This window comes from Dermacentor andersoni, chromosome 3, assembly GCF_023375885.2.
Source record: "Dermacentor andersoni chromosome 3, qqDerAnde1_hic_scaffold, whole genome shotgun sequence".
Taxonomy (NCBI): domain Eukaryota; kingdom Metazoa; phylum Arthropoda; class Arachnida; order Ixodida; family Ixodidae; genus Dermacentor; species Dermacentor andersoni.
In genome coordinates this window covers 45953058-45979193 of record NC_092816.1, presented here as the reverse complement: position 1 = coordinate 45979193, position 26136 = coordinate 45953058, and the positions used below count along the sequence as shown (strand labels likewise).

Sequence of the window (26136 nt, the reverse complement as noted above, 5' to 3'; positions counted from 1 at the left end):
ATATTGGCTGGCGCGGACAATCGGTCTCGTGCGGCACTTTGCAAACGGTGCGAAGCGTGGCAAGATTTAGGAATTACAATTTAGGAATTAGGACAATTTTGAGGAAGTACATAAAAATTTTATTTAGGGGATCATAAACCGTTTGTAAACGCCTGCAACATATCCATGGCCAATAGTTGACAGGATGCTACTAGCAAGTTGTTAGGATGTATAAAGGTGGTTAATAAATAGTTGCTTTACAGTTTTTAGGAAGTACATAATTTCATTCAGAGATAATAAAAAGGTATTTTTGCAATATATAATTGCAAAAGAAATTATCTCTTGAATAAAATTCTTATGTACTTCCTAAAAACTGTGAAGCGACTATTACCCATTCTTATACAACGTAACAACTCGCTAATAACATCCTGTCAACTATCTGTGGCACATAGTCGACAGGATGTTACTAGCAAGTTGTTAGGATGTATAAAGGTGGTTAATGAATAGTCGCTTCACAGTTGACACATTGTACCAACATGAAATATTAAGCAGTCAGTAAGAATTCAATCGACATTATATATATATATGTTCAACTCAATATTGGTGGCCAATAGTCGGTAGGAGGTTACTAGAAAGTGGTTACGGTGTCTAGAGGCAGTTGATTGAATGTCGATAGGTTCTAGTAACATTTATCTAAACACTATTTATTTAAGGTTACTAAAATTTTTGCAAGGGAAGCCAGAGAGGAGGAAAGAACGGTCTATACCAACATTCCCATGCACACCACTATTAGGGCCATTACATACCACAGCGCAGCAGCACCAGATTTCCCTCTAGGCAATATGGTGAGAAACTATATGGCCGCACTGCCCTGAGCCAGGGAATTCGTCACGGCACCCCGCGGCAGCCACAGTATTCCAGCGATACGTATAGCAAACCCCAGCGACATGAAAGTTGCAACTGTAGCGCGCGTTGCGCAGCGTCTGCTTTGTGCACGACAAGGGTTGAGCGCGTGCTCGGGCTAAGACTCTCCAATACGTGGCGTGGACCAGCTTTGTCGTTCTCCAGCTTGACCTACGTACGCTAGCCACATCCAACCAGCGCAATTTTCGAAGCGGCTAACGCGTCTAGCCAGGAGCGGCTAGTACTGAACGCGCGCTTAAGGTCTGACCTTAAGTTTCGCTTGGTTCGAGTCTAGTTTAGCATTCAAAAGTAGTCGAAATTAGCGAGACCCAACGGCTACGACACGGAAAAGCAGCGTGGCCAAACTTTAATCCCTATGCAGGTGGCCACGGCTGAGCGTGAGCAGACGATAGTCAGCTTCTTCCGGAAGTACGCAATTATCATTGAAATTTAAAAGCACATCTTCGCTTACTTCAGCCTGCTTATTGAACTTTGTCAAAAAACATGCACATTAACAGTAGGAAGAAGCGCACTGATCCAAACACCCTTGTTGATTGACGTCAGCTATTGGCCAATAGCTACCGCATATGGGAATCGGTTATATTGCGAAACAAAGCGTCCAGAAGACAGTAAGAATCAGCATCCTGTTGAAAAATGTGGCGCCTTTTGTGGACCGGCCCCGGAGATAGTGCACAGCCGTGCCAATAAAGTTTTCATTGTTATTGTTTTGCACATTTAATATTTAAGTATGAAAAGTTGGAAGGTAAAATATGCAGATCCAACGCCCTGTGGGAATCGATGTAAGTGAAGCTTTGTCTCCTGTTTGCGTTGATTGGCGGTGATATATTGACCGCATATGACAGTCGTGATATGCAATGTTACCCTGGCTGCTCTGCTCGACGCTTTCTGCGAGCCTTTGTCTCCTCGGCACTAAGTGCACGCTTGGGGACCATTCTGGATTCTAGCGTTGTAGGTCGCAGAACAGCCTCCTCTCTCTCTATTTCCTTGCTAACATTCTCTCCGCCTGCTCCCTTTGCTGTCCTTGCTGTTGCAGTGAGCAAGGAGACAAGCGCAGCAGCTCCCGCACTGCATTTGTGGGGGGTTGCGCCTAGTTACGGCGTCCAGAGGGCATTGTGCACAGGCAATACAGCGTAAATTTGACAAAAACTTTTCCGGTCATCTTTGTGCCACACTCCTGTCGTGAAGGCTACGAGATGGCGCCAGAGTAGCATATGTCGTCTGTGCGGAAACGTGCTGCGTGAGCGGAGGTCTGCCTGTGGCGGCTGCTGTGAATCATGGCCACGCTCACTATTAGTGAGTCAGTCATGCCACACTTCGCTCCATTTGCAATGCACCGCTCGAGACAGATTGTCTGCGCCAGCCAATATATACCGAAATGAAAACACATATAGAGCTGCGCTGAAATTTCGCATTAGGCAGTGCCGTAATCATCGATGATTTTCTTCCTTTCATATTTTTTTTTTCAGTGCCATCCCCAATTCTCAGCTTATTGCTGACTGCTGACAGCAAGTGTAATGAGTGATGTCTGGCACAGGGTCAAATGCCTCCGAATTTATGGGCATTTGATGTGGTATTTTAAGGCACAGGCCGACTAGGATAGGTAGTGGGAATTACTTAATTTTCCAAGTTAAGATGAGCCAAATACACAATCTATTAGTGTAACGGCTTACTAGTCTAGTTTTTTAACATTGACAATGCAATTGCAATGTTCCAACATAACAAATTAACCCAACTTGCTAATAAATGCATGTGTATATCATTATTTGACATGGGAAGCTAAGTATTTGTATTCGATTCGTATTTGAAAATTTTTATATTCGTACACCCGTAATTTCTGGGAAGTTTGTAAAAAATTCCAGGTTCTAATTCGAACTTGCTTCTAAGCTCATTATAATTTAGCTTTGTCACTCAGCTGCAACAAATTTAATTGAAATTGGTCCAACAGTTGTCTCATAAAAGCATACCTGCATTTTACATGTCTTTGAATAGGGAAATCCAAGTTGCCCTTGAGCTAGAGCTTCCTCTTAACATGACAATGCAAATAATAAACATTGGCATACATGGTATGACTAAGTGCACTTACATGATGCAAAGTTAATTAGCCTCAGAACTTTCATTGCAGCGGTTACACAGTTGCCAAACTGTATTCCAAGGGTGAGATCGCGCAAACATCATGCTTTCCGAATGGTCGCTTTGCCTCCTACATCACTGAGCAGGCAGTGTTTAATTGGCGTTCCTGCCTCACCCTGTTGACGACTGCTGACAAAAGCACATCGGCAAACCATGGGCATGCAAGTGACCATTTGTAAAGCGAGGTGCTTGCGTAGTCTCACCCCAGCTTTGTTCACAGTGCGGATGCCGAAATTAGGATGGAACACTGTGCAGTCAGTACAGCAGTGTTTTTCTGGGGCTGTAAATGTTGAACATTCCACCTTAAACAAGACAGATGGTCACATCCCCTGTGCCTAGTGTCTGTTAGGGTGATAGTACCACTGTTATTAGGACAGGTGACAGGCAGTAGTTTGACTGTGCCAGATATAGTGAATACAGTGCAAGAAGTAACAGGTCAAAATCACGAAGCTGGTAGTACTACCACAAAATGACTGCACTTGCTCAAATTCTCCGTCTTGTCGTAGGATTGACAGAACCTTTCTTGAACAAGTTGTTATGATTCGCTGACATGATAACTTGCTTACTCACTCATGAACTTGCTCACATACTCATATTCAATAACTCACTCACCTACTCATTAACGTGCTTACTGACTTACCTACATACAAAAGCACACGTGTACGCACAAATGCCATAAAGGTTCCCATCTCCAAAGAGAAACTGCTTATCCTTCCTGAGTGGTAAAACTGCGACAGAGTGCTTGAACGCAGTAATCATGCATTATTTAACTGTGTGACAAGCTCGGTTGGTTTTTTCCATGACATGCTGAGACTCACTGCTTGGCATTTGTTGCTCACACATCACTTGCTTCTGTTCATGTGCTTGTTTGTAACCATGATTAAAAAGAGTTAATAAGGTTGTATGAGCACTACAGAGTAACTTATTTTTTAAGTTCTTTAGAGTTAACATTTTTGGTCAACATTAGTGGGATCTACTTGTCATTTGTTCTTCCACAGATCGCCTTTGACCTCGTGGTTAGTGCATTCTCGCTCATGGAGTTACCCAATGCTGTACAAAGGCTCGAAACAGTGGCCAGCCTGTGGGGCAAGACTAACGGCCTACTGGTACGGATCACTGTTGTGTCGCTGCTGTTTGAGTTGTGAGCTCCATTATCAATCCCTAGATGTGATCTGTTTTCATAAAAGGTTTTTCCTCGTGCATTTTTGTGTAGAGCAGGTGCCACTGTTACTGATTGCTTTCGTTGGTCAATAGCTCGTGTGTCTCTACGTCAGCATCAGTTTCTAGAGCATCTTTTTATGTTTGCGTTGCATAGAACCATTTAGATTGCAGCAAATGTAAATCGAGCCAGGACTTCCATCTGAAGACGTAATGCGCAGCAGTGTTGACATATTAACTGGGTAGTTTACTATACGCACATGCTATTAATACTTCAGAATGGTGATATGTCTTAAGTGGGGAGCTGGGTCTTTGAAAAAATTAATTGTTCTTTGAGATATATAGTGGTGCAAGCTTCTACATATACACTGGAACCTTGTGATAACGAAACAGGATGCAAGAAAATAATAGATATAATAAAGTACTATATGCAATTTCCCTTGAAATCCCTACAGAGTCCATGTATTTTAAACCTTGTTTTAACAAAATAAAATTAGTCTGCCAATAGATATAGCGAGCTAGATTAGTCTCCAAAATAAAAAATGCTGACCGTTGCACACCGAGCATAATGCATTCACTGGGTTCCGAACTCGTTCGGTGCGGCAGTTCAGTGTTCCCACGTCAAATATGCCACACCGCCGCACTACCGGTGGCTGCGCACAGGCAGCATTTTTTTCTTATCTTAGTGCACCTCTCTTGCTGCGACACGTAGCTGCTCCGAGATCGCAACCCGAGAGGCCGTGCCTAGGTGCACCGCATATCGATGATGGTGCTTGCTCTTGGCATGCTAAAACCAGTGCCTCAACTTCTCTCTCACACTGCAGTATGCTGCACTGTGCTGACACAGCTAGGTGTGACCTCCAAGATTGTGTGAAACCCGCTTGAGCTGACGCGCTCACGCAAGAGAGCCACGAGGCCATTAAATATCTGCGGATCGGATAGTTTCACTTTCAGTGGCCGAATGCGCGCGTTTCTGGTGCCCTGCCAAGCTCTGTCGGACGAATACAGTAGAACCTCGTTGATACATTCCTGTTACGTACATTTTTTCAGCAGCAAAATTCGCAGTTGAGAACACAAGAAATGACCCAATACAGTCACGCTCATATTTTACCGGTTCATGCGTTTCAGGAAAGCAAGATTTTTCGGCACCAATGTTCCATACCGTATTTACACGAGTGTAAGTCGACACGATTGTAAGTCGACCCTCCCATATCGTGTGACAGAAAAAAAAGGAAAAAAAAGAGCATACCCGAGGGCGCATTCGATAACGAAAATTTATTAGTAGCTGACATGGTCACTGGACTACTGGTCTTCACAAGTGCTGCCATTGTGATCGTTGCTGCGGTCCCACAGCGCGCCGTGGTCCAGTGAAATCTCACATCTGACAAATGACCGCACCAGGACATCTTGTGAAACAGCCGTCCACGCCAAATGCATCCAACCACACGCAGCCGTCAGGGAGGCTCTTTTGACAGGTCCAGTTGACGCAATTTCGCAGTCTTCTGCTGCCAGCCACTTGTTCTCATGGCGGAGCAAGGCCTTAAAATTAAGGCGAAGGTCCGGGCTTGTTTCATGACCATGTCGCACTTGACTGGCAGGGACTCACCGATCACGCGTTTCAGCGACGTACATGCACGCCGCAAGCTTAGCCTACAGCTCCGGAAAGCGTCCAGACTTCGGCACGTGGGAAATTTCTAACTTGCCATCCCAGGTGAAAATTTCGCTTCGGTGCAATCGCCATTCTCGCACCACCCGTTCAGAAACATCGAAATTGCGGCCTGCTGCACAGTGATTTGTTTCTTCGGCGTAAAGGATGGCAGCCCTCTTGAACGCTGCTGTGAACCAGTTCCGAATGATTAGTGGGCTTGTAGCACTCATGATGACTGAGGAAGCATATAAGTAGCACGTAGTCGGCAGTCAAGTGGAACGAGTCAAACCAATGCCAATGCCTTTCAACAGAGAATGAAAAAAGCGCGAGCGGTGTCTGCTTTACCATTAACTACCGATACCCGATACTCCCCGCAAGTGCCGCCGTTCTGAGGGTGCCGCCACAAATGGGAACAGCGGCGCTTCCATCAACTATCGACACCCCCCATGAGTGTTGCATGCACTGTAAAACTCTAAAAAAAATGCTGAAAAACCCTTCCAAAAAGCGAACAAACACGCGGGATAATGAAAAGATACGGGTAGTATTATAGAGGAAACATAAAATTGTAACTACTTTGTAGCTCCCCTTGGTCTCGCTTTTTTGGCGGGGCCATGTTTTGGTTTCGATTGTAAGTCGACCCCCCAACTTCAGACTTTCAAATTTTAAAAAAGTGGTAGACTTACAATCGTGTTAATACAGTACGTCGCCAATCTGCAATTGTATGATACCTGTCCTAGACCCCACGTAAACAAGAAAATGTGCAAGGCACGCGCGTCCGAGAACAGGATGTAGCTGCCCATCGCTGAAGCTTCACCACAATACTCGCCCGACCATCTCACGTGAAAATGCCGGCGCGCACTCAGTTTCTCATTTCGGTACCAGCAAATCTCCAGTGTCGTCGCACACGGCATTCATAGCTATCGCCAGCAATCCTATCGCAATAAGGATCTTTGCCTTTGACAGTGCAGGGTGCCATCGGAAGCGTAGCGCACGCTTTTAACAGGCGATAATGAAAATGCGCTGTCATTCCCTGCTGCAGATGGCGATTCTATACGTTTTCCAGCTGCTAGATCCCGTCTGAACAAGAGAAGGCGCCAGGCAAGCGCGATCGAGAACAGTATATAGCCGCCTGTCTCACGTAAAAACGATGGTGTACAGTTTTTTATTCTGGTACCAGCAAATCTCTGACCGAGTCTCTGCGTGCCTCATTCACAGCTGTCGCCGCCAAACTTATTGTGATAAGCATCTTCACCTATCTGTTTTACAGCGCATGGTGGATAGTGTCTTTGGTAGCACACTGCATGCACACTTTTAGTGTGCAATAATCCAAATGTGTGGCCATTCTCTTCCGTAGGCGGCGGGATGTGACCACGTGTTAAAGCGAAAGCTTTGCTATGCCAGCCAGCGAGCCATTTCGGCTCGTCATGCCGTATGCCGTATGCAGGCAGCCGTATTCCATATGCCGTGGCCGACGAGCGACCTTGAGCCGTCGTTGCTAGCAACGCCACAGATGCACTCCAACAGATGGCGTCGCCCCTCGCTTCATCACATGTGCTCCGGTGGGATAGAGGGAGAGGAGGTGTCGCTTCGAAGGGGGGGTATATATATATATATATATATATATATATATATATATATATATATATATATATATATATATATATATATATGTGCGCTTTGCCTTAGTGTATTTAGACGTTACAGAGAGTGCAAAAGAGATGCAACAACGACAGAACGAAGCGAGGAAGAGACAACACACTCAAGAGACACCAGAAGAACACGCTGCACAAGTCGAGAAGTGTCGTAACGAAGACGCAGGTAGAAGAAGTCGTGCCACCTGCCGGAGTGAATCTTGAACTGCGGAAGAGACCGCTTTGAGATTTCGAGAGCGTCAGAATGAGACGCTGCGTAGACGACGTATCGAGGAAACGGGAGGAAGAACGTGCAAGAAAACTCGAGACCACAAGCGTAGTCATGGAGCTCTTGCTTTCGCAATTCAACTATGGTTAACCAGAGCTAAACCGCAGGCAATTTTGCTTTGTCAGCATCCGCCGTTGCCCGCCAGCTCGATTTCGTTTCAGTTTTCTGTGACCCTCTTAAACCACCACACAATGGGAAAACAAGATGCGTCTCGGGCTGCCTGAGCACCACCAATTCGATGCGCATTGGCATCTTGTGCCACAACGATCCATGCGACGCTTCACATTACGTAGCTCTCAACAATAGTTGAGTCTATCAAACCTTTTCTAGTTAGTTGAGATCGTATGTTTTCTCGGTTAGTACGGTTTTTCTCGCAGTTTTTTCCAAAATGTGTGAAGAAGGTTCTACTACTTCAACAGATTTTACGACAATATAGCAAGCCAAGTTGAAAGTGGAAGCGAAAGATCATAACATTCGAACATAATGGCACTATCGCAATGGCTGTCGTGTCGGGTCCTAAAAATCGAGTGTTGCACACGCCGGAGAGTCTTTTTGGCTGCTGTTTTCTTTAATTTCATAACATAAGTAGCTGTGTAGTGGTTCAGCAGGCTGCGTAGTCCTAGTCTTCTATGCATGTTTAAAGTTGTGCATGCATATACTGCAGTAATGAATATAAGGAAGTAATTAGTATAGCAAAGTAATTTCTGATTTCCTTTTAACTTCATTATAATAAGGTTCAAGTGTATGCAATGTAATGTGTTTATTTTGAATATGCAGTCCAATCTTATTTATCTCCTCTGGTTCTAATTTTATGTGAGCTTCCTTTAAATAATTTATTGCATTGGTTTGCAAAATATCTGTTCATGAAGTTTCACTAAACAGAGTACCAATGGCTTCTCTATGAATCAAGGAATAGAATAAGACCAACCTTATTGCTTTGCCTTACCTAGAACAACAGTTGCGAGGCTTCAAAGCTAGTCACCACAAAAACACTTTGTTTTGTTTCAAATTCAGTACCTCACGACTTGTGTTCTAGGTAAGGCAGAGCTATAAGGTCTATCGTACTGAATTTCTTGAAAGATACAGAAGCCATTGATACCATACTAAGCGAAATCTAGGGAGCAGATATTTTTCAAATCTTTGCAGAAGATAATTGAAAGTGACTTGCATAAAATTTGAACTAAAGGCAATAAATGGAAATAGACCTTATATTCGAAATGAGCACACAACGTTACATATATGTACAAGATTTCAGCACTGTACCTTAAAGAATAAAGATTTGAAAAATTTTTTGATGTCGTCTCTCGAATGTAATGCTGAAGAAGTTTTTCAGGCTCTTCAACTATAAGTGGAATTATCATGCCAATACCAAGCTTTCTATCTATTTTTGTCTCTGCTAGCAGCGATTGAAGTAGCAATTACTTGTGGAAGAATTATTACTCTCCGACATATTGACATGGAACAAATAGAACATTAGGTGGTCAAATTTACATTAAAAACTAGAATGGTAGGTTGAGTATTTAAAAAGAAAATTATCAGCAGAGATCAGTCATTCCTCCTGCTCTGAATTTATTTGGTGCTAATGACAGCAGCGGGATCTCACAGTGGGCAACAGCGCCACCTGCTAAAGAACAACTGGTTCTTTGCAAAGCACGCACTCTCATGCTTGCGTGCTACAGTATTGCATGTCACCGCCTCTGAAGTAGATGCCGAGATGTCACCAATCTCGGCTCCTACCTCATGCAAGTCACGCGGTGCCAAAGTTGATCGATTGGGCAGTGGTTAATGCATTTGTAGAGGCGAAGTCTTACATGTAATATTTACGATAGAGACCAAATGAAAAAAAAATAGTACACCAAAAACATTTGATGCACTTCATTCATTGCTACCATGTAAAATAGCTTCTTTTTCGAATGAGCTTTCATAATGTAAGCAGCGTGTCACCGTCGTCTACGTGTACACACTGTAATCGTCTGTTAATGTCAGCGGAGATGGCACTGGTTCTGACGTTGCTAACATCACAAACACAAGTCTCAGTTTTGTGTCTGCTTGCAGGCGATTGTCACATCCTTTTTGGTTCATGTTAGAATTTTGTATATACAGTAACTACATGAGCATGAACACACCATTAGCATTAGTCAACATCTGATGATTGAGTCACCCTGTGTACAAAACTTTTGTGGTCTGTTTTTGTAAGTAGGGACAGTTTCTGCTCCTGAATAGCAACTTAGTATTTCTTGCAGTGTTTGTCTGTACTTCTATTTGTAAACTTCAAGTGGTTGAAATACATGATTTCCAGGCATACGAATGTTTTCAGCTTATGCGAGATGCATGGCTGCTGTACTTGTGCGATTCTTCAAGATAGCCCTTATGCCCCCTCTTTTTTATGACAGGTTCTTGTTGAAAATGGGACACAAGCTGGACATAAGGCCGTTGCTGAAGCGCGTGACTTCATACTGATGGTCAGTCTTCCTATTGCCTTTCTATTAGAGTGAAACCTCGTTGAACCGTAGTTGGCCGGAGCTCGGAAAAACTGTGTGCTAAACGGTAGTGCTATTTAACCGAAATAGCATGAGATTGACCACTTTCCTGTCAGCAACGTAACTCAGAGAGAGAGTGATGGAAGGGGAAAAAAAACATGCAGTATTTATTCACTTCGCGCGATAAAAGTGTTATTTTTGTTTGATGCCGCAGCGGCCTAGCAGCAACAACAGTGGCCTCAAACTTACTGATGCTAAGAGTGAGTGAGTGAAACCTTTTATTGAGTCTTCAAGAGTTTCGCGGTTACGAGGTCGTCGTCGTCTTCATCTTCTTGGTGCTGGCGACTTGAGACTAAGAGCCAACTTTTCAGCAAGCCCCCCTCTTCTCGGCAAACACTGGCATGGCAGATTCCTTGTTGGCGTTACGAATTCTTGATGCACGCGCGCGGTAGGACTGCAGAAGTCGCGGGGCGCCTTTTTCACTGCGGGGTGCTGTTCTCGTCGCCACGATTGCATTCATGAGGCTGACATAACGCGCAGCTTCTGCCATTGTGAAGCCTGTATCGCCTGTGCTGTAGCTTTCTGTGTCGTCCTTGTCACCGTCGCTAGCCGACACTTCGGCAACAACAGAGGCAACGATGGCGAAAAGTCGAACCTCGTAGCCGACATCCCTTCACAGTCGCAGCAGTGCTGCCGAGCAACTTCTTTGCATTCCAAATGCCACACACCGTAGTCAACAGCAGATCCCTGTCGCGTGCCAGCGCAGACTTCTTCGTGTCATGTTCGATAGCACGAACAATGTCTAACTTTTCTTCTATGCTGAGCATCCACAGTCTTTTTCATCCAAGCTTCGGCGTGACGCGATTCCTCGCATGCACGATGCCACAACGCTCTCTGGCACGCCACAGAAATGATGTTGATGTGGCTTCATGCGCGAACACACAGGGCGCTTGGAGGACGTTGTTCCGATCTCTGAAGCTTGTTGCTCCGCCGGTCTGCCCGACGGAGACGGCACACCGCCGTGCTTCCACGACGAAAAGTTGAAACATTACGTGTTAGCCGATACATAAGGATTAAGCTGGTACGGTTTATGCGGATACAATACACATTATGTTCAATGGCCGCTGAGTTGGGGATTTGACTTTACTACTTTTTAAAAAAAAATTCTGTTTAAGCAGGTACAGTTTAACGAGGTTTTACGGTATTAGGTTTTACGTGCGAAAGGCGAGAGAAGTGAATTCACGTTTTATTTTTCGTGCATTGGGCATTTTTGCATGAAGTGCGTCAGTGGTTGGGGTTGGAGGCATGGTACTGGTGAGGGATGTTCCAGATAATCGCATAGAAAGAGAAGAGCTCACAATGGCCATTTTTGTGACAGAAAGGTTGCACTGATCTGGATTTAGCACCGCACCTCTTGGATTCAAAACAGGTGCAGAATTGATTTAGCCACAAGTGCACACGTCGCATTATGCATTCCATAAAAACCCGGCTGTATACATTTTGAAAACTGCATTTAATCGAAGGAAGCCCATTTTTATCGATTTTGGCTTGTGTACAGTCAGTTAGGTGGCCCCGAAAGATTTGTGTTAGGGGAAAGGGGTAATTTCAGATGGCGGCAAGAAGAAGCAGGCCACCTTTTCAGTGTGTTCATGCATATGTAGCTGTGTGCGAAGGCGTGATATTTGGTTGGGATGCTCAAGGCTTAGTCGTCTGTCTATGCTGAAATGGTTTGTTTATTGGGTTCAGAATAGTTCTCGGGGCTCCTTTGAATGAGTTCTTTTAAGTGCACATGCTAACACTTGGCATGTTGTTTTCTTCAGATCAGCAAGGATGGCGGTCAAGAACCTGCTCAAGTGTTGGCAGTTGGAAAGTTGGCTTCGGCCTTCGTACATGTTTTTCGTTTTCCGAGTCTCACTAGACATCAGTGAGAAGCTGTAACAACTGTACCAGTAAGAAGACTGCGAAGAGAACTATCACCGTTCAGAACTAGCAGCTGTTTAATTTCGGAGTAGTACTGTAGAATGTCATTAATAAGACCTTGTTACGTAAAATTTCCTGGTGCCATTGTTCGTGCTCGAACATAAATAATGACCCAGTAGAGTTATTCTTATATTTTACTGGTTCATATGTTCCAAGAAAACACAATCTTTCCACACCAACGTTCAGTACATTGCCAAACTCTAGTTGCATGCTACGTTTTCAGGCTGCTAAATCCAGAGTAAACAAGAAAATGCGTGAGGCGCACGCAATCAAGAACAGTAGCCACCTGCCGCAGCTACACTTCTCGTGTGATAACATTGACACACATTCACTTTCTTTATCTGGCACCAGCAAATCGCCTCCCAAATCGTTGTATGAACAGTCACAGCTATTGCCGGGAACCATATCTTGATAAGCATCTTAGCATATATCTATTTCACACTGTGTGGTGCCATTGGAAGCATACTGCACACTCTTAATAGGCAATAACTCAAATGCGGATCATATAATATGTTTTCTGGCCGCTAGATCCCATGTAAACAAGAAAAGGCGTGAAGCGCAAGTGGTTGAGAAATGAAGTGGCCCACCACATCCATTTCTCCACAATATTCACCTACCTGTCTCCCATGAAAATGCTGGCGTGCACACAGTTTTTTATTCGCGTACCAGCAAATCTCCTCCCAGGTCGTCGCATGGCGCATTCATTGTTATCGCCGCCGAACCTATTACTGTAAGCACCTTCATCTATCTGTTTTGCAGGGTGTAGGGCGTTGTGATTTTGGAAGTGTGCTGCACGCTTTTAGCAGGAAGTGATAAACCAAATGCATCTCCGTTCCCTGCTGTATGCAGCACGTTGGGAGCGTCCCATTTTGCTCCAGTGGGATCCGGTGTTGCCCACCCAGCTCGATCTCATTTCTATTTCCCGTTGGCGTCTTATAGCATCATACAATAAGAAAACAAAAAAACGGGTCATGGGCTGCTGTAGCCCTACTAGCTTGATTTGTGTCAGCGGCTTGTGCCTTATGCCACAATGAATGCACAACACTTTACATTACGAAGAGCTGGTACAGTTGGGTGTCAAATAGTTTACAGTGGAACCCCGATTATATGACTTTCTCCGGACTGCGAAAAAGCGTCGTAAAATGCGGGTGTCTTAAAATCCGAACATAATTTATACTTATAAAAATACTACTTATTTCGCATGACGGATTTACGAGAAACTTCAATGTAACCTATTACTCTGCATGGCTTGGAAACCCAAATTACCGAAAGAGTAAATGCGATAAGAAATAATGCTGCAGTACAGGTACCTATCATGCTTTATTCAAACAAACCTTTACGGCACTTCACTGTCCACTGCAACAATTCCCACCAGCCGGCATGAACTTTTAAAAACGTCGGTAAGTTTCTTTTGAACCTTGTTTGATCCATGAACCAAGAGCTTTCTCTCGAGCTAGGTAATGTCAAAAACGAGGTCCTCTGCGCCGTCGCGTGAAACGACGAAGTATCAGATGCTGTCTATGTGCCGTAGCGCCTCGGCGAACGTGGTAGGCACAGGCACGGCATCTGTGGCGTTGTCGTTGTCCTCGTCTGATGTCGCAGCGGTGTCGGCACTAGGCAAAGCCTCCTCGATCGCGTCGTCCAGCGACACCTCGCCGCAGATCGCAACGTTGTCGTTGGCCTCCACGTACTTGGTGAAGGTCGTGGTGAGGTTCAAACCCTTGATTGGCGGCGGTGAAGCCTGCATCGGCCTTGAGTTGCATCGAGGTTGTTGCGTCCCCAGCAGAGGAGGCAGTCTCTTGCTTAAAGCCACAGTGCTTGAACGAGTTAGCGATTGTGCTTCATGACACTGCGTTCCATGAACTGGCAATAAAATGCATGGCGTCGAGCACAGTGATCTTTTTTTTCTGACTCACTGCACTCCGTAGCCGCCAGCCGACGCTGCAGTAACCGCTTCCAGTACCCTTGCTCGACACACTTATGCTTGCATCCAGCGGCTGCAGCTGGCTTGTGCAGTTGGGTGGAAAAAAGAACAGTCTTTATGTTCCTCAGGCTGGACGTGTCGGGTGGTTGGCATGGTGCGTTGTCCACGAAAAGCAGTATTTTCCTTACCTTAGCCCCCATTTTGTTATCCAGCTGCTGCAAAGAAATTGCTGAAGAGTGAAGATGTCACCGACGCCTTTTTGTTGAAGTTGTAGCTGCATGACAGCGTCTTCAAGTTCTTAACGCACCGTGGCTTTGCAAACTTTCCAACAATGAGCACGGGCAGCCTCTCGGAACCGTCCTTGTTAGCACAGAATGGTGCAGTCACATGCTCTCATGCATTTTTCCGCAAAGTTCGGGAATTTATACTACTAGTGGATCCACCTTGCGAACTCCACGGCTAGAATTTGTAAATTGCAATGTGCGTCATACGATAATTAGCCCAAAAGGTAATTATATAATTCTTCCTAATTAGCCAATTTTGCATTTAAATTTTTTTTGCAAGTAGTGTCCACCGCTTCGAGTAGACCGGCTCATAAAGTGGAATTCAGCTATCTGCCACAGCACAATGCGTTGGTGGGCTAATTGGTGATAATCCATAATTTGTTTAGCGCAAAACAACGGACACAAGTAAGACGATAGGAAGAGGAGCAACTATCAACTGATTGTGTCGTGCTTCACTTTTGAGCAGCACTGACGCGATTGCACAGTAATAACAAACTTTGCCAATCGGCTACAGATTATTGCTATAATACTCCAAGTGTTCCAAAAAGGCATATTTTCCCCCCTCCAAAACTGCGCCAAAATGCAGGTGTGGCTTCTCATAAACTGCTCTAGAAGATTTATCCAACGCCTAAAACTGCTATAAATCCTCAACTGTCTGGACAATCACTATTGGTGGCTTGCAAAAGGGACAGATTGCATGGTGGGCTAGTTTGTGCGGCATTATTTACACAGTAGCTCAGAAGGACGGCGGTGCAGTTGCATCAGCGAGCGATTACGTGAGCACTGGCATATCATTGAGAAACTAGCCTTATCACGCCACGTTGTCGCGCATTGCGCACAATGCGTATGCAACCCCCGTTTGACCGCACTCATTTGCTAGCCACAAACAATGACCAGCTCAACAGAGAAACTGAATAAGCTGCCGAGATTAGGAAAATAAATAGTGTAAGTTGCCCGTTAGTCTCCTTATCAGAGAAAGAAATGTTGCTGCCATTTTTTCTGGTCCTTGAGAACACGCGTCAGCGCGTAGCGGGTTGCTCCCACGTCGGTACAGAAAGGCCGAGCCTCTCTGCTGAGTCGTGGGCCAAATGGTCAGCCCGTAGCTGTGCTTCAATATTAGGGCTCCTTAGGGCAGCTTTCCATTCGGACGACCAAAGCCGCCCCCGTCGCATAACTCTTCGCACTGCCAGAGCATGTGTTCTAAGTTAGCTACGTCTGAGCATAGCTCGCAAATATTGGTTGATCGTATCTCGGGATAGATTCTGTGTAACAAAGCAACATTAGGGTATGCCCCGACCTCGAGTAACCAGAGCATTGGAGCCTATGGTCTGCATAGTTTCCTATGTGGCAGAGGTTATCTTTGTGCCATGCAAAAATCTTTGGCATGTTCGTTATATGAAGAGGGAGGGTCCCAATTGTCCATCAGCTCAGCGCCGTGCCACACGGTAGCGACACAGTCGACGACTCCTCGCGCAGCTCTGTGGGCCGATTCGTTGAGGTTTGGCCAGAGGTTGTCGGTCAGAGGTTGTCGAGACTGGAGGCTTGCCCAGCTTGGGGATGAGTATGGTGGTAGCCTTTTTCCACATCTCCGGTGCTCTTCATTGTTTCCACATCTGGTCAATGACGTCCATCAGGCACTCCACCGACTTTGTCAAGTTCCTCGATGCCCTGTTTGTAACTCTATCCGAACCCGACGGTTGTAAATTAAGTTGTTTCTCTTTGTCTTGTTGCGTTAGCCACCTCCAGTTGAACTTGCTGGGCTGATTGGTTTATGCATCTTCCTTCTCACTTCCTTATGTTCTGCGACATTATATATATATAGCTGTGTCCCATCTATTTCGCCCTCCGTGTGCACGTTTCATGTGACCTCATAGAATTGTCCGCTTGGACGGATTTTCTTTTACCGTATTTACTCGAATCTAGGCCGACCCCGATTCTAAGCTGACCCCCTAAAGTCTGAAGCCAACAAAAAAATATATAACCTCGAATGTAGGCCGAACAAAATAAGCGAGGACAGCGTTCACAAAATGCAAACAGTGCGGAACTCATTCAACACATTAGGTTAGGGGAGTTGACTTTGGCATCACTCGGGGAGGCGCTGCTGCACAGCCCCCATAGTTGGAGCCTATGGTGAAATGATTATGATTTATTTACATATGAGGGATGGCGTTTGATCACAGTGATGATAACACGAAGTTCGTTAGCTTGCGAACAAACTCCATGTCCATGCCGACGGCGGGGACAGTGACCAGCGTGCCATATTTTTGCTGCTGCTGCTTGCTGGTACCTGGTAAAGCTTTCTTTTCGAACCGCAGGGACATCTTGTTGCCCTTCATCGCTGGAAAAACAAGATTTTATTTTTAGCCGAGTGTTATTATTCTAGGGTTGTTGCTTGGGGTAGTTGGTAATCCACTATAAAAAACGACGTACAGCCCAAAAGACAAGGACTGTAAGAGACGACATACACAGCGCAGTATATGTTGTCTCACAGTCCTTGTCCTTCAGGCTGTACGTAGTTTTTATCATGTTTTTATCATTAGGGTTGCCTACAACTTGTCCTAGAAGGAAATGGATCAATAGTTGGGACACTTTTTCAGTCTAAGGAGACTCAGTTAAAGGGTCCGTGAACCACCTCTTGGGCTTGCTGAGAAAACACAGACCCAATAGCTGACATTAATCATGAAGGGTGTTTTGCTCGTCTTCCTACTGTTGCTGTGTGAAGTGAAAATCTGCTTGCGAATTTATATTAATTACGTACAATAATAACTATAGCCCATGCTCAGCCACAAGGGTGAATGAGCAAGCAGCACGGCCTTAAAAAATGGTAAAATGCCCCTTTATACAAGGTTAAAAAATTGGAGTTAGTTACAGCGTGCAATTATGCCTAAGAATAAAAATAAGAGGAAGTCTTCGAAAGTGTCGCACGGCCATCATCAGCTTAGTTCCTAATGTCGCTAGCGAGTTGTATGGCAATGAAAATGCAATACAAAGTGCAAGCCGTGGCACAGTTAACATTTATGGTGTAATTAGGAGCGTTGCCAGTAATTGTTGGGTCCTGATTTGTTTGGATATTAAGAAGTTTTGTAGAATGTTTCCCCTGTATCTTCGGTGGAGTAAACATGAAGCCTTGCTTACAGTTGATTAAAATTAGGGGCAAGTTATGCACCAGGTGTAGAAGTTTCAAGCATATGAAATAATTAGAGCCTCAGCAGTAGTAAAATACGTATGCAAGGGCTCTGGAGCATTCATCATCTAGGGCACCACTGCAGTGCGATGCACCCAAGACCATGCAGGCACTGGATGACCCATATTATGAGCTCCGCTCACTTCTATGTAGTCGCAGTTGGTCACGAGTGTCTCTATGTGCAGAATGTCAAACTCTTCTATGGAATCGTATCATATATAGGGAATTCTTTGGAATCATAGATATTGAGGTACGGGGAATCACTTACCTGTCAGTACGCTGTGGCTGCCGTGGCCTACTGTCGAGTAAGCCTTCACCAAGTTCTCCGCAGCAGCGTAGTCGTTCACCTGGACCGTGATCTCATCGTCATGCAACTTCTCAACTGCCACCTGCAGAAGCAATATTTCTTTCACTCTTTCTGCTGTCTTACAACAAGATGTCATGAGTAAATACACATCTTAGCAATATATAACGTACGTGAGCATATTAAAGAATATAATGAAATATCAAAAATTATGGCTATTTCATTTCTGAACTAAATTTCACCGTCGCGGAAACTGACGCTTCCAAAGCATTGTACGACCAATGAAAAGAACCATGAAGAGGTGCAGAGTAGCGTGTGTCTGTCGCTACTCCCAGGGCACCTACAACCCGGTGGCATTACAGTTGTTAGTAGGTACAGTGGGGTGGGGCATTTCTTGTGGCGCTTGACATTTCTGTGCAGCCGCGAGCAAGAGCAGGTGCGAGAGAGAAATTCTATCGGGGGGCCTTTGCTCCTTGAATATGTGACATTGCCCGGGCACTACGGAGGAGGTTTCTTGGCACATGTTGTAGAATTGTCCCCTAGACATGCCGGCATTACGAAGTGCAGTCGAGTTTGTTTATGCTCCGCCACTGGCTGCCCATGCGGTGTGGCAGTGGGCTTGGGTGCCCCGTTTGGTGATCACCGTGTCTGAACGGGCAATGTTCTTACTGATTTCGTATAAGTCACGGGTAGCTTTTTTTTTTGCAACGATAAATTGCATTTTTTTTTACAAGCACTGCTCCAGGAGGGCACATGTAACCAGCTAATGGAGGCCTGAGGAGAGCACCTCAGATTATAGTAAAGCAGGTGGCGCAGGAGCTCCAGGGCACCCAAGGGGCAGTGGGAGGCACCAAAGCTAGAAAGAAGCAGGGCGGCCCATGTGCTGGGGTCGCGCAGGCCTCGGCGAACCCCAACCCAAGGTCCAGTCCGGTTTCTAGCTTTGGTGTCCCCGTTGCCGCTTTGGTGTCCTGGAGGAGCTGCCAATAATGCGAAATAATGGCACGTTACCATTACTAAAAAACAAAGCTGAACAAACATAGTTACGTCCAGCCGCCAACTTGCGATGCCAACTTCAGCAGTACCACGCTCCACGACTTCTGCCGGCATGCCAAGGGACAAATGCATGCAACACGTGCTGAGAAACTCCTTTGTAGTGCCTAGGCCACTTAGGCATACTCATATTCAAGGAGCAATAGTTTACTCTCTCGCACCTGCTCTTACTCGCATATGCGAGCCCCACCAGATTTTTTTAAAAGTACACTCTTTCATGGGAGCCGAAGGTTAAAAAATTCATCTGCGGTTACGTGGTTGCATTTCACGACATATTGGCTGGCGTGGACAATCTGTCTCGTGCAGCTCTTCGCAAACAGTGCGAAGCGTAGCGAGACGGTCTCTCTAATCGTGATGCGTGGGCGGGATTCACGGCAGCCGCCGCAGACCGACGTGCGTTCATGCAGCACTCCCTCCATACAGACGACGCATTCTACTCTGGCGCCATCTCGCAGCCATCACTGCCACAAAGCCCGCGTCATACAGGGCACTATGCTTTTCTTCTCGCACTTTCGCCTCACCCTCCCCTCCCCTGCTTTCTTCCTCGCGATCTCTTCACTGTTTTCCGATGCACTCCGTGTCGCTCTTTGATCCTTCGCTGTTGTGCTCGTTTGCTGGGCTACGCTGACACTTGCGCTACGAGGCCGTGAAAAATCAGGTCTATAGATACCGGGTTAATTGTGGGAGCAGCATTCAGCGACCGAACTACAGCATTTGGTACTCTGAAGCATTATATTCTTTTGTATGAACTACGGTGACCTACGGCATCAGTGGTCCTCCCTTAAAACTTCATAGCTACATAACTAATCGGTCTCAAGTTATACATAAAACGGCCACCTTTCATCGGCTAACTTTATCAACTTTGGTGTTCCTGAAGGTTTTATTATTAGGTCCCTTACTGTCTCTGTTGTTCATAAACAATCTACCTTACGAGCTTACCAGTCAAAAGTTCCTCTTGTATGCCGATGACACAACCATTTATTCATCTCTCTAGTAACTGACAGTATTGCAAGATCAGCTGAACGCTGAACTTGGCAACATCAACAGGTGGTGCTCGCTAAACCACCAAATTGTCTATGAATAAGTCCTACAAAAGCACGTTTTGTTTTAGTTCATAACCTTCAATCAACTATTCCATCTCCCATAGGTGTATCATTAAGTAATCATGTATTACCAATATCTGATAGCGTTACGATATTGGGTGTCATTTTAGACAAGCTACATATTAGATATGCATGCTTAACTCGCTTCTCAAATAAATGTCATTTTATGTTCACTTTATCATCAAAACAAGCAGGTATTTTCAACCTCATATTCCGCGCTTATTATTTTTACATACATTTCCATTTATCATACTGTAAACAGACGCTACGCAGACGAGGTGGCGCGGATGAGCACACCTCGATGGGCGTTCGGCGTTCCTATACACTAAGAAATAGTGCAGCTTCCACAGTGCTGCAACAAGCCAGCTGTTTTACTCCTTAGCGCCAATGTTACATCCATCATTTATTTATTTATTTACACAATATTGCAGACAGCAATGCTGCCCAAGCAGGAGAGGGATTAAAAAAGATGCTTTTTCAACATATTTTCAAATGAAACATGAGATATGCATTCAACAATACATTCTAGTAAATGATTCCATTCTTCGCTCGTAAGTGGAAAAAAATGATTTCTGAAAGATTTTAGTGCGGGCAAAGTATTACCGGACTACATTAGAATGAAAAATATGCGATGACCTTCGTAGAGCACGGGTAATAAATGTGGCATCCGTTACAGGAAGTACCCGGCATAAAACACTTTCGTGTTACAATGCACTTGTATGTGGCTACTATTCACCAGTCATGCAGGCGGAGGACAAAGCCAGTCCGCACCACGCAACATGGTCTGAGTGGATCGTATGAGCACGAGGACGCACACGGCCCTGTCGGGCACAAAGCAAACGCTGCGCAATATGCACTACATCTGCATGTAGCTGCGGCCTGCTACGTAGCTCAGATACGGCAGGGTGCCCCGACAAGTCCAGTGGCTTAGCGCTGTGCTGCTCGCTCATGACGGCCGCATTTGGCTTACGTTTGGCGCATCGGAGGTGCCAAAATCGGGGGCAGTGGCGTCTACATTAACATCCAAATTCAAATGTGAACTGCGCGCCACTGTGACATATAGACGGCGGTGCCTTGTGAGCACGCCTCGTTCTGTCGTAATTTTGGCAGTGAAAGGCCTCCGCTTCTGGTGAATGCATCGGAGTACTTTTCGTGACAAAGTGTTTATCAAATAGCCTATTTTAACTTCGAATGCTTTTCTCCACTTCGATAAACATGTAAGTGGTTCAGGGTCCGCTTACGTGCCTCTGAATTCGTAAACTTTACCTAAAATTAGTAGAATTGATATATGCACTAACAGCTTGTGACAAAAACCAAGGAAGTGTATTTGAATTAACTGAAAGCAATCACTTACTGCACCGTGGCACGAGTCGTTTAACTTGTTGATTGTTTCGGTAGATGGCATGACGACATTTTGCAGGTCCACGGGAAACTGTTCGCCTGGGCGGGTCATGTTTCCTCCCAAATCCTGCGCAGCTGTGGTTCACACTCATTATTCGCCTAGCGATGCCCGCGGTGTCGACAGCAGATTTTTCGCAACACTGGCCCTTTAGCGTACATGACAGGAGTGTGGCGCAAAGATGACCTAAAAAGCTTTTGTCAAATTTACGCTGTATTGCCTGTGCACAGTGCCCTCTGGACGCCGTAACTAGGCGCGACCCCCCACAAATGGAGTGCGGGAGCTGCTGCGCTTGTCTCCTTGCTCACTGCAACAGCAAGGACAGCAAAAGGAGCAGGCGGGGAGAATGTTAGCAAGGAAATAGAGAGAGGGGGAGGCAGTTCTGCGACCTACAACGCTAGAATCCAAAATTGCGCCCAAGCGTGCACTTAGTGCCGCGGAGACAAAGGCTCGCAGAAAGCGTCGAGCAGAGCAGCTAGGGTAACATTACACATCACGACTGTCATATGCGGTCAATATATCACAACCAATTAGCGCAAACAGCAGACAAAGCTTCACTTACATCGATTCCCACAGGGCATTGGATCTGCATATTTTACCTTCCAACTTCTCATACTTAAATATTAAATTTGCAAAACAATAACAACAAAAACTTTATTGGCACGGCTGTGCACTATCTCCGGGGCCGGCCCACAAAAGACGCCACATTTTCAACGGTATCCTGATTCTCACTCTCCTCTGGACGCTTTATTTCGTAATATAATGGATTCCTACACGCTGCTGCTATTGGCCAATAGCTAACGTCAACCAACAAGAGTGTTTGGATCACTGCGCTCCTTCCTACTGTTAATGTGCATATTTCTTGACAAAGTTCAATAAGCAGGCTGAAGTAAGCGAAGCTGTGTTTTTAAATTTTGATGATAATTACGTACTTCTGGAAGAAGCCGACTCTCGTCTGCTCACGCTCAGCCGTGGCCACCTGCATAGGGATTAAAGTTTGGCCACCCAGCTTATCCATGTCGTAGCCGTTGGGTCTCGCTAATTTCGACTACTTTTGAATGCTAAACTAGACTCGAACTAAGCGAAACTTAAGGTCAGACTTTAAGCGCGCTTGCCAGCGTGCGTTCACTACTAGCCGCTCCTGGCTAGACGCGTTAGCCGCTTCAAAAATTTCGCTGGTTGGATGTGTAAGTCAAGTTTGAGAAGGACAAAGCTGGTTTGCACCACGTATTGGAGAGTCTTAGCTCGAGCACGCGCTCAACCCTTGTCGTGCACAAAGCAGACGCTGCGCAACGCGCGCTACAGTTGCAAATTGCATGTCGCAGGGGTTTGCTATACGTATCGCTGGAATACTGTGGCTGCCGCGGGGTGCCGTGACGAATCCCCTGGCTCAGCACAGTGCGGCCATATAGTTTCTCACCGTATTGCCTAGAGGGAAATCTGGTGCTGCTGCGCTGTGGTATTTAATGGCCTTAATAGTGGCATGCATGGGAAAGTTGGTATAGACCGTTCTTTCCTCCTCTCTGGCTTCCGTTGCAAAATTTTATAGTTTCCTAAATAAATCGTGTTTAGACAAATGTTACTAGAACCTATCGACATTCAATCAACTGCCTTTCTTAGACACCGTAACAACTTCCTAGTAACCTCCTACCGACTATTGGCCACCAATATTGAGTTGAACATATATATATATATATATATATATATATATATATATATATATATAAAATGTCGATTGAATTTTTACTGACTGCCTAATATTTCATGTTACCCGCCGTGGTTGCTCAGTGGCTATGTTGTTGGGCTGCTGAGCACGAGGTCGCGGGATCGAATCCCGGCCGCGGCGGCCGCATTTCGATGGGGGCGAAATGCGAAAACACCCGTGTACTTAGATTTAGGTACACGTTAAAGAACCCCAGGTGGTCCAAATTTCCGGAGTCCTCCACTACGGCGTGCCTCATAATCAGAAAGTGGTTTTGGCACGTTAAACCCCATAATTTAATCTTTCATGTTGGTACAATGTGTCAACTGTGAAGCGACTATTCATTAACCACCTTTATACATCCTAACAACTTGCTAGTAATATCTTGTCGACTATGTGCCACAGATAGTTGACAGGATGTTACTAGCGAGTTGTTAGGATGTATAAGAGTGGGTAATAAATAGTCGCTTCACAGTATTTAGGAAGTACATAAAAATTTTATTCAAGAGATAATTTCTTTTGCAATTATACATTGCCAAAATATCTTTTTATTATCTCTGAATAAAATTATGTAGTACCTAAAAACTGTAACGCAACTATTTATTAACCACTTTTATACATCCTAACAACTTGCTAGTAACATCCTGTGAACTATTAGCAGCCATATACAAACTGTTTATTATCCCTTAAATAAAATTTTTATGTACTTCCTAAAAATCTGTTTGCAACTGTCCAAGAACTCCTTGTCGGACTTCACTGAGCACTATAATGATGTTCCGAGTAACACACATTTGTTGCCGTTTAAGAAAAGATATACCATTCAAATGATTGCAGTAATTAGTGAATAGCACGCAAGCTTTAATGAAAGCTACTTTATGTCCATAATGATGCAGCACAGATTAGCTGGACATTTGTCAAGAAACTTTAGAATGCTGGCCATTGTAAGGTATATAGTGACTACGTACAGGAATTTGTTTCCCTCATAGAAGCAGGCACTAAACTAAGGCAGATGTCACGCGTTGCCAAGTGGCTAGGTGCAGCATGCAATAGAAGAAAACAGATTTACATGTGTGCTTGAATACATCCATTTAATATCCCCGAGCTAGTAATGAGGATAACGAGTTGTTCAGCTGCCCTGGAAGTACACCGAAATGTTGCGTTGTGGAGTCTATAAAAGAGAGAAAAAGGCAATATATTGGTTTTGCTACTGTGACATTGCAACACACCATGCATCTGTCTCTGAAAAAGAACGTGCACAAGACACAAGTTTTCAACCCTGTGAGCTCTAAACATCTCCACGTGTTTTGTGCGAAGTCCTTCTAAACTGCATGAAATGGCTGAATTAGTGCATTAGAGATGGGACTGTGATGGATGTGGGCAACACCAACAGATGCATGATACATAAGCTCTATCATACCGATTGTCATCTACAAACAAAAGCTGTAAATCAACTTCAGTTTAATGAATTTCTATATTCATATCGTGACCCGTACATGGAAGTTTAATGTGTGAATTATCTTAGGAAAGGCAAGGTACCAGTCAAAACTGTGTCGCAGCTTTGCTTGGGCACAGTTACATCGACGAGTTGACTTAAGTGTGGCACTTAACCAAGGAATGATACAAGCAACATATAAACAGTTGAACAGGCATTAGGGATGTTCTACAGATAGATTATAAAATACCTTTGCTGTGCAGGCACACATTGTAAAAGTGACATTGTTACTAAACATGTTATCTTTCCACAAAACAGGATATTGTATTATCATTGCATCCATATGACCGGGGCCTCTGTCACAAAAAATACATATGCCAACAGTACTGACAATTTTCTAGTTATGTTGGCAAAGCTTGTATGATAAGATGCTGTTATAATGAAGTTAATAGCTATGTTAGCAGGAAAGAAAGCACTGCCCTTAGATAGCACTGAAATTGCCATGAAAAGAGTTTTGTTGAAAACTACACAAAGAATATTAAGACGCTTCTTTGTCACATACGTACTGAGTGTGGTGTTGACCTTGGAATCCAACGGATCCTTCTGTGGAAGGCATTTGACGGCCGCCCAAAGAAGGACCTGCCTTCAACATCTTTTGTAAGAAGAGCTTTAACGAGCGAAACCGCAGACTGCAAGCCTGAATTGTTAGGATCCAGGCGCAGCTTCTTCAGCAGTCCCTTTTCAACATATACACCATCACCGATGTCTATCTGTGAAACAATAGAACAAGTACAGATTCATTTTATACACTTTTGATCAAGGAATGGTTAGGAAATACGGTAGGGTTTGCAAGAACGGCAGTAGCTGCTTCTTGCTGACAAAGCAGCCTTATGTATACCGTGCATGCATTGTGCTGAGCTGTACACTTTCACCTAAGACTAGAAAGTATTGGGAACTTCAATGCAGAAGAAAGACATGCATCTGCCCAGATCTAAGCAAATGTGTGCCTCCTCATGACACAAAGCGAGATCTGGTGCTGTTCTATTGATTAGCAGACATCGAAAGCTTCAAGCCTGATTGAGTAGTGGGCCAAGGGTCAAGCTGAGCTCGATTAATGATGCACAAGTGATCGAGAACGATCTGAAACAGACGCGTCGCATAACACTCGGGGCGCGACATATCGCTGCGCGCTCTCGCTACAACGGTAGAAAAGGGTTGCATCGCCTTGCATTGCACAGGCAGTCTTCTGGGGCTTACGCTGCTCGCAATACAATCATTACGCAGCTGTGACGACTGAAAGTTCTAAAGACGCTTAAGCTGTAGCCCTCGCGTGGTGACAGACAAGAAGCAAAAGCATGCAGGTGAACTTGCAGGTACGTAGCGATAGATCCGCGCCGGCGCGCGACGCACTTGCGGTGGAAACCGCGCGCGTAACCAGAAAAAAAAAAGCCCCGGGGGTTTCGCGTCGCGTTTCGGAAAAATTCTTTACGCAGATAAAGGCACAGCAAACACTTTGCCCCGTTGCAGCGATCGCG

The 26136-nt window shown here is 45.0% G+C and overlaps 2 protein-coding genes and 1 long non-coding RNA gene across 8 annotated transcripts in view; 1 reads left to right on the top strand and 2 right to left on the bottom strand.

Annotated features, from left to right (window-relative positions):
- The first annotated feature begins 4013 nt into the window (after nt 1-4013).
- On the top strand, nt 4014-13431 carry LOC126516221 (uncharacterized). The gene is made up of 3 exons (XR_008609532.2): nt 4014-4139; nt 10153-10221; nt 12060-13431. It is a non-coding gene; the product is annotated as an uncharacterized lncRNA (long non-coding RNA).
- A 3127-nt stretch (nt 13432-16558) lies between these two features.
- LOC140216712 (uncharacterized) lies at nt 16559-22428 on the bottom strand. The gene is made up of 3 exons (XM_072287145.1): nt 21423-22428; nt 17880-18000; nt 16559-16765 (listed from the first exon to the last, which is right to left on the bottom strand). Exons 1-3 carry the CDS (start codon nt 21519-21521, stop codon nt 16602-16604), a joined length of 384 nt encoding a protein of 127 aa, XP_072143246.1. The 5' UTR covers nt 21522-22428; the 3' UTR covers nt 16559-16601.
- A 1812-nt stretch (nt 22429-24240) lies between these two features.
- Nucleotides 24241-26136, bottom strand: part of LOC126516269 (uncharacterized) — a 70469-nt gene continuing 68573 nt past the window's right edge. For all 6 annotated transcript variants that reach the window (XM_055064048.2, XM_072287139.1, XM_055064054.2 and 3 more), the window contains 2 exons: nt 25168-25371; nt 24241-24337 (listed from right to left, as the gene is read on the bottom strand). In XM_055064048.2, the coding sequence (XP_054920023.1) occupies nt 24296-24337; nt 25168-25371 (246 nt within the window). In that variant the 3' untranslated portion in view covers nt 24241-24295. The remainder of the gene's footprint in view (nt 24338-25167; nt 25372-26136) is intronic.